Here is a 16,102-nt window from a genome sequence, read left to right as displayed (position 1 = left end):
AAAATGCTTCTACACGACTAGCATTCAGTTATTAAATTAGTCATTGTGTTCTTAGATGCTAATACATTTTATTTGTGACAACAGACATAGTTGTTCATTCTTTAATTTCACATGAGACAGAGGTACTAACTCACTAGCCGTGGGCACATCAGTCCTACTTTGAAGTGAAAAACAGGTCGAGACAGGGAAGATGAAGAGCTGAGAATATAAAAGGATGGGGATTACAAAAGCTAAAACACAGGCAATGTTGGAAAGGTACTGAGCTCATCTTTTGGCCCTTGTTTCCTGCAGGAGGGACGTCCCCCGCCCAGTGGGAGGACATCACAGGGACCACACCGCTGTCCTTTGTCACCGATTGCGTCTCCTTCACCACAAATGTTTCGGCCAGGTGAGAAACAAACATCTATTTTTTTGTTTGCAATGTATTGGATCACTATAAAAACCATTGCAACCCTTATTCTCCGAATCTGGGTGATAAATGCTTATTTCCAGTAAAGTATAAAACATTATAAAAACATATTGTAAATGAAAATCGCAACCACATTTTCAATTTGGATAAATAAAGCTCTTTATTGATCTGTTTGGATCACTGTTGTGTCATAAAGGGAATACTTGTTTCTTATTCTTCTTATAGAAATAAGGGGCATGTTAATCCCAACTAAAGGTCACCACATTCAGCTGATCAAAGGAAGTAGTTTTACTCGGCTTTGGTCCCACCAAGCATACGAAAAACTACCACATCTCAGTTGTTTGAAAATGATGAGAGGGAAGTACAAGGAAGCAATCAGAAGTTGGCAATGAATCCCAGAATCCCTCACAAGAGGGAAAACTGAATGATAAATATGTACTCTAGACAGACATTGATTTTGTCTGACTTCAACTTTTTCACTATCCTCTACTTTCACCGCATGCATAAGGAGCGCAGTTCCCTTCTTGTCTTACTCTAAATGTTTTTGGAAAACTTTAACCTGCCAATACATTTAATTAGGTGTCTTAATTTGGAGGTTTTGTTTATTCTAGTATGCAAAGGCCTGTATACTCACATGATTCATCTTCTCTACACCTAAGTCATGTTGACTATACCATTTTGAGACATGCCTCTAAATGACCTCAGCAACTGAAAGTCTTGGTTGCATTACGCAAACTAATAAACTCTTATTCTAACTAGATTGGGATCATGTGGTGAGTGTGCGGCTTGATATTAACTGAGCACCCTCTATAATTAGATTTCTGGAAAGCTGTCATGTGTTTGTGTTCACCCTTCAGAGCAAAACCCAGCTAATTTGATTTATTGCTTTAGAAAAACCTTATTTGTGCAATGCAAAGTACCAAACTTTAGGGTGTACATCATCGTAATAAAGGGCAAATTGTTCACTTGGCTGACTTCCTGATTTGTGTTTTCCCCCATTTCCTCTCCCTTTTTCCTCCAATGTCTCCTCCAAAGGTTCTGGCTCGCAGACTGTCACCAGATTCCTGAGACGGTGGGTCTAGCGTCTCAGTTATACCGGGAGCTGATCTGCGTGCCGTACCTGGCCAAGTTTGTGGTCTTCGCCAAGATGAACGACGCAATCGAGGCTCGTCTGCGCTGCTTCTGCATGACAGACGACAAGGTGGACAAGACCCTCGAGCAGCAGGAGAACTTTGAGGAGGTGGCCCGGAGCAAAGATATCGAGGTGGGGTTGTGGATAAAGAACAACTTTGAAAAATGTAAAAAAAATGCATTATACGTTTTATCAACCACATCATTTTGATCAATCTACTTCCGTAGGTTCTCGAGGGCAAGCCCATCCACGTGGATTGCTATGGCAACCTGTCCCCTCTCACCAAAAGTGGGCAACAGCTTGTTTTCAACTTTTACTCCTTCAAGGAAAACAGACTTCCTTTCAACGTGAAGGTATAAAATATACCCCTCCTGAAACCCTCTCTCTCTCTGCTAGCATTGTCTGTCTCATTGTGAAGTCCTTTGCAAATGTTCTCTTTAATTAAATGATGGCAGAAATGTCAGTTCACCCTCTCCTAATTGGCTCGACATTTATAGCAATTTGCTTCTTGCAGTAAATGTTGTTATTCTTCTCACAGCAACACACTATAACTCAATTTTTGTCCTAGATTTTGACGCTAACAGCAAATGAAATGTACTCTGCCTGTTATATCCTTAAATCTATTTAGTGTATGACAATATTCACATTTAGGAAGTGGCAATAGGTTAAGGTTGTAATAAATGGAGAAAATTCTACTCCTAGAGAAGGGAAGAAAAGCTTTTTTTTAACAGGGTTGTTATTGAAAGTATTTGTCATGGTCAACTCGTGATGCAATCTTTTTGCTGTCCTCAGATCAGAGATATGGGCCAGGAGCCGTGTGGCCGCCTCTCCTTCCTGAAGGAGCCAAAATCCATTAAAGGCCTTCCACAGACTGCCATATGCAATTTGAATATCACACTGCCAAACCACAAGAAGGTAGGATCCCCATGTTTGAATTGCTCACCTGTTTAGGCCATATCATACCATCTACATGTAAATTAAATTGAAATACAGAAAGGGATGTTGTCCGGACACCGAGAGGAGCCATTGAAGTTCATTTGGTCTAGAAAGGATTGCCTGCTGCTTGTGTCTTTTATTAGTGTTAAAGCCTGTGCCAGTTACAGTATAAGACCCCACAACGTACACATGCAGCCACACATGCACATCGTGCTTTGGTCTATTGCCTGGCTCACTGTGGGTTCATAAGAATTCTGCAAGAAGACGGCTCTTCTCATTTGTTTGTTTGTTGTGGTATTGATTGATCACAAGAAACTGAAATTGTTTTGCTTTTGCTTTTGTTATGTTGCTGTTTATTTTTGTATTAATCCCATAGATTATTTCTGATGCCTTTTGTTGTTTTTGCTGCTCCATTTTCACCCCCTGATTTTTTTTATTCCCGCCTCCCCGCTCACTATAACGTCCCTGCTCTCCATTGTGTCATCTCTCTCCTCTCCTGCAATGCATCTTGGAATACCACAGGATTTGGAGTCTGATCCTGATGATGAGGTAAAACAGATTCTTCATCATCACATGGAACTGCTTCTTCTTTGTCGTCCTTTTTGTTGGCTTTACTGCAGTGGTAGATATGCGTGTCGCAGATATTTTGTCTCTGTACTGTTCCTTGGTGTAACCAATGCTTCTGACTGCACGTTTTTTTTACACAGCTACGTCATTGCTGAAGTGACCCCATGTAGTGCATGAGTGGAAATGGCAGTTATTTTAATCAGCAGGGATTTATTTATTATTGTCTTCATCCCAAAGTGCAGTGGAGCAAATTGCTGTGCCACACCTCAGCTTGTTTTTCCATCTCTATCTTCCTTTCCATACATGTCCAACAGGAAATCACCATGTCTCCATCTATACTATTAACTCAAAAGAGGTTTCACACAGGACTATGTTACCTTTTTCAGCTAAAGATGAAACCCTAACCCTTATCATGTGTCTTCTTAGTCATTGTTTTTGTTGTATTTGGGGTTTCCTTTATCCACCCTTGTCCGTTGCTTGTGTGTAACAGGGAATACTATCTCCCCAGTTTCATGCTCAAACATTTATAGGAGACTTTCATCAAAGGGAGATTATTTGTTATGTTTTAGCATTACATGTAGTGACCACGTGTAGTTATTAGTCAACATAAATATATCAACCCTCTTCCCATAAAATGTTGATATTGGACGATTCGGCACCCAGATTGTGTTTGAGTAAAAGCAATTTTCCAACATTCAACATAAAAATAAATGCAAAACCATAAATATTTTAGCTGTGGGTTAGATGCTTGATTTATATTGGGAAATGTAAATGATGGTTTACCTATATAGTGATGTATCGCTCAGATAATTAAAATGTAGTTGAATAGGAACAAAAGCAGCACGCTCCGGTACAGTACGTGACGGTATGCACCTGAAGAGTTGGTTCACTAATCACCAGTTAACATAGAATAAGAAGAGCACAAGCTAATCTCGCTGACCGAAGAGCCAAACATCGCCGGTATGGACGTTTTTCACAGTTTCAGCGGAACAAATCACAATTGATTTTGAGGACACAAACTCTGATCACTGGCATGAAAGATAGACAAACTAGACCAACATTCATCACGCCAAGCTCCACTCCTTTACCTTTCACCTCGTTACATACTATTAACTGCATTGGCACTTAATGTTAACATATACTGTAAATCATGTAATGGTGAATTGTCCATTATGAACATAATTCCTGGAGATGAGCTGAAGTCCTACTGTCCAAATATCAAAATTGACACAATTATGAGTTTTTTAAAGAGGTGTACTTTGTCACCACATTTGACGATCTGAGGAATGTGTCTTCATGTTAAGAGGGTCTCTGTTTGACTCACAAAGCTTACTGGGAGTTGGATTTTGCCCATACTAACTTTTTACTAGAGTAGGCCATTAAGAAGGGACATAATGCCTGTAGTTATGACATTGAGAAATGCAGTGAATGAAGGATGCAGGGAAACAGTCCATTACTCTCCAGAGAAGACACCACAGTACACCTGCAGTGCCTCCTTGTGCCAGTACTAACAGCATCTGCTGATTCACTAAAATAAAAAAACAGCATTCGTGCACTGCAGTATTTAAGTTAACTACATAACATTATTATTTAGACCTCATTCTGATAGGTCAGAATCACATTTCACCATATTTTTTATGTTAAAGCATCTTTTGTTCTTTTTTGTTTGTTTCAGACTGAAAAGCCAGAACGACGTCATACCTTTGCCTCCTTAGCTTTGCGTAAGCGCTACAGCTATTTGACCGACCCAGCAGCGAGTGAGTTTCCCATTTTTACCTTACATGACATTTTTCAATTGATTTCAGATATTTATGTGATTTCTATTAGCTTTAGTCTCTAAAGGTCCCTTTATATAGTGTACATATTTTCATATAGCCAAAGTATAGAAGGAGATCTACCTGACAACTTGTTCATGAATCATTTCTTCTATTCACCTGACACAAACTCTTTAATCATGTCATTCATCAACCATTTGCATGGTTTACTGTGTGTTACGCTTTGCTTACCCACCCCATGTTGACAAAAAGTCTCCCTGTTTCAACTGTTATGTTATCTTACATTTCTGGAAACACTGGGATTCAATGTCTGTCTGTTCATTTATCATTTGAGCAAAAAATGTTTTGATTCATGTTGAATAAAATATTATTTTCAATTGTTCTCATTTTCTGGTGGCCATTTCACTCTTATTGGCTTTATGATTGTGTGCGGCTGTGTATAACAATGTGGTAACGGGTTGCACTTTACATTAACTTGATTTCCCCTACTCTGAAGATATTGTTTTTAGGGATAGTTTTGATATTCTACTTTGTGTATTATCAGTACATTGAAGTTATTCAAATTCTGGGGAACTGTCTGTGTTTCATTATTCCAGCCTTGACCATCCAAGTCTTTTCTGCAAAAAAGTATTTTGTTAACAATCATTTGATATTATTTAAAATATATTCATAGTTATGACTTGAGAAACGCTGATTTAACAGAAAAACACAGAGCCAATTTAAATGTGGCTTTAATTGCAGAGCATTCTGAAAAGGCATGAATGGCTGATTTACTTTTCCCTTTTTGTGAAGTGCAACCTCGTATTTTATTATAAGTCAAGACCAAACAAGTAAAGTGTATTTTGTTTACTAATGCTATACACTTGTGGGGTCATCTCTGGCATTGAAATGAACTAAATGAAAGGATAAACACATGTCAATCAAACATGTACTGTAAAAGACACTGTTGCAAGAAGGCAAATAGATTTAAGCACATCAAAAGTCAATGGAACTGTATTTATTGTTTATCATGTCATTTTTTGTCAGGTCTACCATGTCAACATTTTGTTCAAATACATGCTATGTTCTTTATCAGGTGTGTTTTTTCATTATTCACTGAGTATAAGACCATCATTTGTCATATCATCCTGGAATTTTTAAATAGGGGCCTTTATAACAATTCATGTCTAAACAAATTGTCTTGCTGATGTGAATATTGCTGTTTCTGACTGACTCAAATTTCTCTTTCTGGTTTTTATGTTTTATTTCAAATTATTTCCGTTACTTTTTTTTTTGATTTCCTTATTGCTTTGATTTAAATTATTGTTGAAGAAACAACTGATCGGAGCTCGCAGAGAACACAGCCTTCTAGCTACCCTCACAAACCTGTCTTTTCAACGAGATCTTATCAGGCGTGGTCGCCTGTTCCTGTCGCCGTCGCTGGCCAAGCCAAGTCTGGGTTTGGCTCCATCTCCAGTTCGTCATCCAACACGCCCTCTGCCTCTCCATTAAAGTCTGTCTGGTCCATCAACTCTGCCTCCCCCATCAAGACCAACATCCCCGGATCACCTGCCTCTTCTATAAAGTCAGTTAGTGACATGGCCTCTCCCATCAGATCTTACAGAACTATCTCCTCGCCTATAAAAACGGTAGTCCAGCAAGCCCAGTACCCAGTCCAGGTCTGCCCCAGTCCCCTGGCCTCACCAGGCAGAAGTACCCCAGATTCTACGTCAATGAAAGGACTGGCAGCATTGTCTGCTAGGACCTCCCCTATAACTGTTTCTGCAGGAGGAAGCCCTCTTCTTGAGAGAGCATCGATAAGCTTGACCCCACCAACCTCTCCCAAATCATCTCTGAGTATGTTCAGTTCACCCCTGCCTTACAAGACCATTATGGGTGGCTCCAGTTGCGCTGCATCTTCCTCCTCACCTATAAAAACAGTCCCTGGTCTTTCCTCTGTACGTTCCTTTGCCTCAGACGTCACTGGTCCTGCAAGAAACCTTTTCTCATCTCTTACGTCTCCACTTAAATCCAACACCCCTCCAAGTGCTGCATCTCTTATTAATGGAACTGTGTCGCCTACACAGTACCGCTCTTCATCCCCAACATCTCTTCTCGCAAACAGTCTTCAAGAGAGAATACAAGCCACCACCAATGCCGCAACGACAAGCGTCAATGCAGCCTTTGAGGAGGTTGAAAAAACATTTAATTCTTGTTCTGCAGGCTATGGCACTCTGAAGTCTTTGTCCTCTTCTCCATCATCCTCATATCAGTCAATTAGATCATCAGCTTCTAATTCACTCTACGCCTCTTTAAGATCCCCTCCTAACGCCACCACTGCTGTAACATCTAGTACAATGACTGTTCCAGTGTACTCAGTTATTAACGTGCTGCCAGAGCCTCAGTTCAAAAGTTACCTGAGGTGTCCAAGTCAGCTGCTGCCCTTCTGTCTCCTCGAAAGACAGTCCCAGTTGAGGTGAATGCTCACATGCAGTCTTCCTTTGCCAGAACTCTTTCCCCAATAAAAACCCCTCATTTTCCTCCTGGTCTGAAATCAAACACTACATCACCACTATCATCCAGTCAAGAGATTCTGAAGGATGTAGCCGAAATGAAAGAGGACTTGATACGAATGTCAGCCATTTTGCAGACAGACCCAAATTCCACAGCCAATAAAGGATTTCAGTCTGATTCTGCCAAAGAGGCTAAGATAGAAGATGAGGAGCCATATAGAATTGTGGAGAAAGTAAAGCAAGATTTGGTAAAAGTGAGCCAAATCCTTACTAAAGATGCTGTGAAAGATGGTAGGGTTACCCATGCGAGGGGTTCTTTGGACGACATACACTTCTCAAAAGTACAAGTTGAACAGCCTCCAAGCAACTGGAGCTATCCGCCAAGATATGAGACTGTGGTTCCTCAAGCAAAATCAAAAACAATACCAGATAAAGATTTCAATCTTTCCAAAGTAGTTGACTACCTGACCAATGATGTTGGGAGCAGCTCTTTCTCCAAAATGCATGACACAAAGCATAAAGTAGATGAGGGCAAGAGAGAAGGAGAGGGCAAGGAGAAGCAGAAACGTGTCTTAAAACCCACCATAGCAGTTCAGGAGCATAAGCTTAAAATGCCTCCAACAAACATGCGCTCTTCCCTTTCAGACAAAGAGTTCAGTAAAGTAGCAGATGTGCTCTTTGGAGCAGACACTGTGCTAGACTCACCTGATGATATCTCACATGAGCAAGATAAAAGCCCCCTCTCAGACAGTGGCTTTGAGACCCGCAGTGAAAGGACACCCTCTACTCCTCAAAGTGCTGAGGGAATGGGTCCCAAGGCCCTTTTTCAGGATATCCCAGTTCCCCCAGTAATCACTGAGACTAGGACTGAGGTTGTTCATGTCATCAGGAGCTATGAGCCCCCAGAGGATAACAAACAACCTACAATGGAGGATGCTCATCCTGTCAGATATATTGATTCAGACTTTAAAGGGCATCTAGCTACATCAAGTCCAGATCAGAATAAATGCTATTCAATAAAAGTCAGCCCTGATGAAGATCCAATGGGAAAAGGGATGAGGGTAAAGGAGGAGACTCACATCACTACAACTACCAGGATGGTGTACCACAAACCACCTGGCAAAGAAGCAGCATCGGAGCGCTGTGAGGAAACAATGTCTGTGCATGACATAATGAAGGCTTTTCAGTCAGGCAAAGACCCTTCCAGAGAGCTGGCTGGACTTTTTGAACACAAGTCTGGCAACGAGGAAACATCTCAAAGAGTCCTCGAGGACATCTCCAAACCTAAAGTTGAAAGAATAATTGAAGTACACATTGAAAAAGGCAATAAAACAGAACCAACTGAGGTCATCATCAGGGAGACAAAAAACCATGCAGAGAAGGAAATGTATTACTACCCAGGGAATAGACAGGAAGAGGATGAGCCTGAGGAATCACTTCCAGTGTACCAAGAGGAAGACAGTCGCCCTAGTTCAGCCCAACTCATGTCAGATGACTCTTATAAAACACTTAAGCTACTTAGCCAGCAATCTGTCGAGTACAATGATGATGAATCATCAGAGCTTAGGGGAGAATCGTATAATTTTGCAGAAAAAATGCTTCTCTCTGAGAAATTTGACCAGTCTCATTCTGACACAGAGGAATATCTGAGAGATAGGTCTCGCTTCCACTCACCAGACAGAAGCAGTAGCAGTGAGGGTAGATCAGGTGGGCCGAGGACAGAGTATGTCTTTAGGTCGTCGAGAAATGTGTATGACAAATCTGGAAGAATGGCAAATGTTGATGATAACTTTGACAAACTAACACTTTTGCAGTATTCGTCTGAGCCTGGTAGCCCAAAGCAATCAGTTTGGATGCGTGTGTCTGATGACACACAGAGTAAGGATAGAGAACAGCTTATCTACGAGGACAGAGTGGACAGGACTGTAAAGGAGGCAGAGGAAAAACTCAGTGAGGTATCTCAATTCTTTCGAGATAAAACAGAACAGTTAAACGATGAGCTCTCGTCTCCAGAGAAGAAGTCTCGAAGACCTGACTTCAGGGAATCACGATCGGGCCCGAGTTCTACACACAGCAGTCCAGAGAGGTCAGCTTATAGAAGTGGGGCTAGTGGGGAAGAGTGGAGCAGAGAAAGGCTTAGGGACAGATTCAGCTCCAGTGATAGAAAATGTGCAAGCTTACCTAGTAGTCCAGAGAGGAGAGTATTGATACACTACAGTGATTCAGACGCTAGAAAACAAGGAGATGGTACATCACAGGGAAGCACAGGAGAAAGCCCTAAACCTTTTCAAATGTCTTCCTCCAAAGTAAGTGCAGTGAGGCTGAAGTTTGAGCAAGAGGCTCAAAGGCAAGATAGGAGTTCTCAGGGTGGCCAAGATTCAAATCCCCCTATTAGAAAACTTCAGGAAAGTAAGCTACCAGTGTATCAGGTGTTCGCAGGACCAAGCATTCCAAAAACGCCAGACAGTCCGGGAAACCAGAGAAAATGTGTAGATAGTGAATCAAATAAGTTCTCCCCCAAGCATGAGACCAGTGGAAAAGACCAGGAAGATAACAAGTTATTCAAAACATGGGAGAACCAAGACTATGGAAAGTATAAACCCCAATCTCCCAAAGTATCTCATTCTTTAATCCATGATTCTATGAAAGATGGCAATAATAGTGATTCCCAAATTCAAGAAACCGCTAAGAAAATAATATACACAGAATTCGTTGTCCATGAAAGTCCAAATAGCAACGATGGTCTAAAAAAAAACTCGGAATCGCAAATTCCTTTAAGAAAGCCTTGTAATTTCTCGGAAATTCAAAAATCCACCACATTAAAATTAGATGCCACTGTTGAACAACAGGAAAGGGCAGGGTCTCACATACCTACTTTAGCTAGAAGTCGATTACACAGTAGCTCTGACTCCAACAAGTCTACTCGTGGATCATCCCTAGGAAAATCAACAGACTCATCAGACGGTAGCCTATCAAATGTAGTGTGTAACGGTGTTGATGGTGACCAAGCAGATTATTTGGGTGAAATAACTCCTGTAGTTGTCACAGAGGGTTTCAAAGATATTAAACCCCTTCCAGTGTATGTTAGTATCCAAGTAGGAAAGCAGTATGAGACAGAAACAGCCTCGGGGCAGCTGGGAACATACAAACAGATAGTAAGCCATGAGAGTAGGACAGTGCAGGAGACTAGAGGTGCATTTTATACTGTCAAGCAGCCGTCTCCATTTCCCCAAGGAAGTCCAGAAGATGACACTCAAGTGACTTTCATGGACAGCTCTGGGAAAAGTCTTGTGACCCCTGAGACACCAAGCTCAGAGGAGGTGAGTCTGATCTCAAAAACACCAGAGTCTGTGATAGGCTTCATGCCTGGTATGCCAAGCCCTATCCCTGAGGAAGAAGACGGGAAGACCTTCATCTACAAGGGGCCATCAAAGGAAAAATCCAAGCATGCTTTCCCAGAGAATCACAGTAGAAAACAGGATGCAGAGAGACAGAAGTTAAAGGAGAAAAGAGTGGCTTATATTGAGTTTCCACCTCCTCCTCCTTTAGAGGCAGAGCAGTCCGACCCTGAGAAAAGGGGGTCTTGTGCTTCTTCTGAGGCAGAGACAGAGATGATTGAGGTTAACCTCCAAGAGGAGCATGATAGGCATCTCTTAGCAGAGCCGATCATCAGGGTCCAGCCTCCGTCCCCTGTTCCTCCTGGAGCTGATAACAGCGACTCCAGTGATGATGAGTCCGTCTTCCATCCCATCCCTATAAAAAAGTACACCTTCAAAATGAAAGAGGAGGGAGATAAACACCAGATATCAAAACAATCTGAGAATAATGGCAATGATAATGAGTCTGGGATCAATGGTGTTGTAAAGGAGGAGGATGTTGACTTTGAACAAAATGGCAATGACCAGTCAATTACTGACTGCTCCATAGCAACCACTGCTGAATTTTCACATGACACAGATGCTACTGAAATAGACTCTTTAGATGGGTATGACCTTCAGGATGAGGATGACGGCCTGAGTGAGGACCCTCAATCATGTAGTATGTCCTTTGATGGAAAAACAACCGATCGCTCATTTAATCAGTCAAAGCTTGAAGTGATAGAGGAAGAGAAATGTGAAGAAGGGGGGGGAGAATGGGAAGACTAAAACCAACACATCGTCAGCCAGTGGAGATGAAAAAGATTATACCCTCGAAGGAAGACATCCAGAAAGGCAGACCTTTGCAGATGAATACTTTGGCTACCAACTTGAAGAGGAGCTAAATTCTACCTTTAAAACTGTTGCCACCAAAGGCCTGGACTTTGACCCCTGGTCTACCAAAGGGGGTGATAATGATGGAGTTTTTGAGTCCAAAACAAAAGACGACGATCCAAAGCCCTTTGGTTTATCGGTGGAGGACAAATCACAAGCTACAACACCTGACACAACCCCCGCTCGAACGCCGACTGATGAGAGCACACCGACTAGTGAGCCTAACCCCTTCCCGTTCCACGAAGGGAAGATGTTTGAGATGACGCGCAGTGGTGCTATTGACATGAGCAAGCGGGACTTTGTTGAAGAGAGGCTTCAGTTTTTCCAGATTGGTGAGCATTCCTCTGACCCTAAAACAGGGGAAAAGGGGAAAGGGGGCAAGATCCTGGGGGTAATTTCCTCTCAGTCAGGGGAGAGGGCCACTGTAGATGGCATGGTGAAGGTTATAGATACTACCACAGACAGCAGCACAACACCAACAACACCAGCAGCAACAACAGCGAAATGCAGCACTGCACAGCCTGGCAGTGACCCTGGCTACACCGGTACTGACGCCCCCACCTGTGAAGCCATAGCTGAGACCGCCTCCTCATGCACAATCACAGCCTCTAAGGTTGATCCCAAATTACGCACTCCTATTAAGATGGGCATAGCTGCTTCTATAACTGTGAAAAAGGACTCAGGGGATCTCACCGATTGTAAAGCTGATATCTCAGAGGGTCAGATTGTGCCAGAATACATCAGTATAGAGGGTCAGAGTACAGAGAGCCAGACTAGCAGACAGACAGAGCCCAAGTTAGAGAGTAGAGACTACCCTACTGAAAACTGCAACAACAACAATAACCTTGAGTCCTCCAGTGTTCAGGCCAACTACATTCAGTGTGGTAGTGTTGTGTTTAATTTGCAGTCCTCTTCTGAGCCCACTCTTCAAAAAGCTAGTAGGATAGAAACACTCTTCTGTAGGGAATTAGAAGTGGAGGTACACAACAGCAGTCAAGTGCAGGAGCAGACAAGTGAAGCTGTTAAAGAAAGTGAAGTAAGGCAGCCCAAGTCGAGGCTTCCAGTTAAAGCATCAGGGTGGTCATTTCACACGCAGGGAACAGCCATAGGCAAACAGAAGCCCAAACAAGTTTTGACGGTTGAGGTCAGGAAAAGAGGAGAGCCAGCCATAGCCAAAGTAGAACCAAGGTCTAGGATACCAATCAAGGATGTTAAAAAGACCAGCCCTGCTGCCACAGCTAGCTCTCTTGCTTCTGTTCGGGTTACCTCACGTCCAACTAGGGCGTTGGACACAGGGAGAGCAGCCATACAGTTGCCCTCAAGGTTACCACTGAAGGACAGGCATCAGGTCAGCAATGTCACAGTTGAGGGAGCATGTAGACAGGCCAGGCAGGAGAATCCTAGTGAGGTTTGTAAGCGCACAATCGAATACTTTAAAGGCATTAGCGGGGAGACGCAAAAGTTGGTGGACCGCCTGTCAGAGGAGGAGAAAAAGACGCAGACAGAGCAGTCGGAGGAAGACAGCACCTCCCGGAGCACCTCTCTGTCGGACGCCTCCCAGCCTTCCCAGCCCTCCCAGCCCTCCCAGCCCTCCCGCTCATCCAGGTCTGGTAGAGGTTCGAGGGCTGAGGCCGGGGCCGCGTCCGTAAGGGCAAAGGTGGCGACGACGGACAGGGCCTCCGGCAGTGAGAGGAGCAGGAGGAGTAGGCGGACTGGTGGGAAGGAGGGCAGTCAGGGACTCACAGGGTCTCGAACGCCTCCCATCGCGGAGATCAAGCCTAGTTTGTAAAACTTTCACACTATGTTTAAAATACATCTATATATTTATATATTTCACTTTTAGTTGCATGACATCGTTGTGATCGTTTGATGGATTGACTGGAATGCCTGTGGCGTGTTTACATATTCTCTTCAGAACAGTAGCTGTCATTTAAATTTATTTTTTGTCATTGATGTACTGTGTACTGTATTGTCCTTGTTGCAAGATTCTCTTCTCTCTGTTCCCCCTTTTCAACCCTTTTTAAACCTTGATATAGTAGATGAGCATGCCAGTAGTAGTGACTGGTCCACTGGCACAACCAGTCCCTTTTTAACAACTCCCTGGTCTGTCTGTCTATCTGTCTGTGCGGGGTGGCTACCAAGTTATTGTTGTAGTTTGTTCTTACTGAATTGTCATTTCAACTAGTGTTGGCAAAGAACACACAAAAGCGTCTTTGCATGTTGACATTTTAGATTCTAACATAGACTTTTTCATCCTAGATTTGTAGAAAAACAAGTCTGTTGTTGAGATTCATGTTATGCTTTGTGTTGTGTGGTTCTCATGACAGTTACTGCCTGCCTAGAGGATACATACCACAAACAGTCACAGAGCACCACTTACTCTATGAACATATTTAAGTTGTCCATAATGTCTCTGATTTAAAATATCCTTTTCTTGCCATCCTGGGGAAAATGTAACCCATATCACACTTATATACTAACCATTATAGTATACATCTAAAACACAACCTTGATTAATATTGTTAATTCTGATGAACAAGTGGCCAGAAAAGGAAAAGTATACACATGTTTATTTCTCTCTTACATTAGTGTATAGGGGGAGAGGAATGTGAGGGTATTGATGAGTCATTGTCCTCCATCTTCCCAGGTCCCCAGAGTCCTTGTGAGCGAACAGACCTGCGCATGGCTATCGTTGCAGATCACCTGGGACTCAGTTGGACGGGTAAGAAACCTCCTGCATTGCATCTTTTCTCCCCCTGACTTCCTGTCTTTGGTCAGTCTCAAACCCTGTTATTTACTGCCATCTTCAGGCTAACAGAGCATGTTACCGCTCATCTATGCTGTTTTTGTTTAATCATCTAAAAATGTAAATATATGTATTGTACATTACCTTCTGCGGTCTGCATTTGCACTATGAATAAAATGTCAATATCAAAGGTTGAATATTTATGAGTTTCTTTCTGTGTCCCATCACAGAGCTGGCTCGGGAGATGAACTTCACAGTGGATGAGATCAACCACATCAGACTAGAGAACCCCAACTCTCTGACAGCACAGAGCTTCATGCTTCTTAAGAAATGGGTCAGTCGGGAAGGAAAAAATGCCACAAGTAAGACTATTTTTACATTTTACAAATCTTACACTCTGACTGTCTTTTTATTTCTTTCTCACTCTTTGTTCTAGATAAAAGGCACAAAAATGACCAACTTTTTATTCTAGCTCACTCAAGTGTTTGTGTAGCTCATCTTAAAGTGCCCTTCTTATTTGTCTTTCTCTGGTCTATCCTCCACAGAGTCCTTCTTTTGTATTATCATAACTCTAATATGTCGTGAAGATGCAGACATGCACACATATTTGACTCTTTGGAAAATAGTTATTTTTTTCATTTGATCCTATGTACAAACTTTGTTTCAGCTTATTTCAGGTAACTCAATAACATCTATGTGTGTTTTTCCACAGCGGATGCCTTATCTTCAGTGCTGACCAAAGTCAATCGGATGGATATTGTGACTTTACTGGAGGGCCCAATATTTGACTATGGTAACATTTCAGGCACGAGATGTTTTGCCGATGATAACGCTGTTTTCCGGGATCAGGCTGATGGTAAAGTTTAGCTCTGTCTAGCTGACCTCTTACCTCTCCCTGCTACCTTTATCTGGTGTGCCAATGCATGGATCACAAATGTTTAGTCCTAGTGCAAATCTCTAGAGAGGCTGATTTACAGTCCGATTTGGATTTTGTTTGAATAGCTGGCTCCTATACTGTAGTTCCCCAAATGCATTCCTGATTAATATTCTTTACAGACATGCCATAGAAGTGATTATATTCTTCTTCTTATAAATTGCATCTATATATAGCCATGCTTGTAGATACTTGCATTAACTTGAATTGACTTCTGTTGAATTAATTACCATTTTCATTTAAATCAGGGTAAACATTCCTATACAAATCAAAATAGTGTATCCAGTTGTGACAAATGAGTAATATCCACTATTCAAATCCCATTCTTAGTGCATGCTGCATTCTACGTACTGCTTTAGATGTTTTTGCAATAATGTCTGACCTGAGTAGAAATGATTTAACCCTGTAGAGTCTGCTTTTCTTTGTTGGTTTAGTTTAGTTCTCATAGTTCTCCTCCAGTTCCTCTGAGCCTTCCTTGGATAGATGAGAGAATCTCTTCCTTTGTGAAATCAGGCTGCCTCCTCCGCCTTCTCCTCCTCCTCTTCCTCCTGCCTCCCATCACCTCCCCGCAGCAGTATCTACTGCTGATAACGGCACATAGCAGCTCTTAACAAATCAAGAGTCATGTGCTGCCCTCTCCTTATCCATGCCTCCTCCTCCGCAAATCCTGAGTCATGTAATTCATTCATTGTCTTCTTGTGCACGCATGTTTCACACTAAACAATATTTTATGTCTTCTTTTCCACTCCTCCTCAATTTTTTATTATTTTGCATCCTTTCCCATAGTTTGCATTATTATCCCCCTAACTCCTGGGAGCACTCAAGCTGCCTTCATCCTGCAGCCACCCACCCCCTATTTTC

The 16,102-nt window shown here is 42.3% G+C and overlaps 1 protein-coding gene across 1 annotated transcript in view; it reads left to right on the top strand.

Annotated features, from left to right (window-relative positions):
• Positions 1 to 16,102, top strand: part of LOC117560808 (ankyrin-3-like) — a 103,057-nt gene that overhangs the window by 74,572 nt on the left and 12,383 nt on the right. Inside the window, 12 exon segments of the mRNA XM_034237860.1 lie at positions 292 to 388; positions 1,445 to 1,673; positions 1,769 to 1,894; positions 2,334 to 2,456; positions 3,000 to 3,026; positions 4,720 to 4,801; positions 6,131 to 7,198; positions 7,201 to 11,429; positions 11,431 to 13,342; positions 14,209 to 14,283; positions 14,538 to 14,669; positions 15,020 to 15,163. Coding sequence (XP_034093751.1) covers positions 292 to 388; positions 1,445 to 1,673; positions 1,769 to 1,894; positions 2,334 to 2,456; positions 3,000 to 3,026; positions 4,720 to 4,801; positions 6,131 to 7,198; positions 7,201 to 11,429; positions 11,431 to 13,342; positions 14,209 to 14,283; positions 14,538 to 14,669; positions 15,020 to 15,163 — 8,244 coding nt within the window.

This window comes from Gymnodraco acuticeps, unplaced genomic scaffold (genome assembly GCF_902827175.1).
Source record: "Gymnodraco acuticeps unplaced genomic scaffold, fGymAcu1.1, whole genome shotgun sequence".
Lineage (NCBI taxonomy): Eukaryota > Metazoa > Chordata > Actinopteri > Perciformes > Bathydraconidae > Gymnodraco > Gymnodraco acuticeps.
This window is presented reverse-complemented; position numbering and strand designations above follow the sequence as displayed.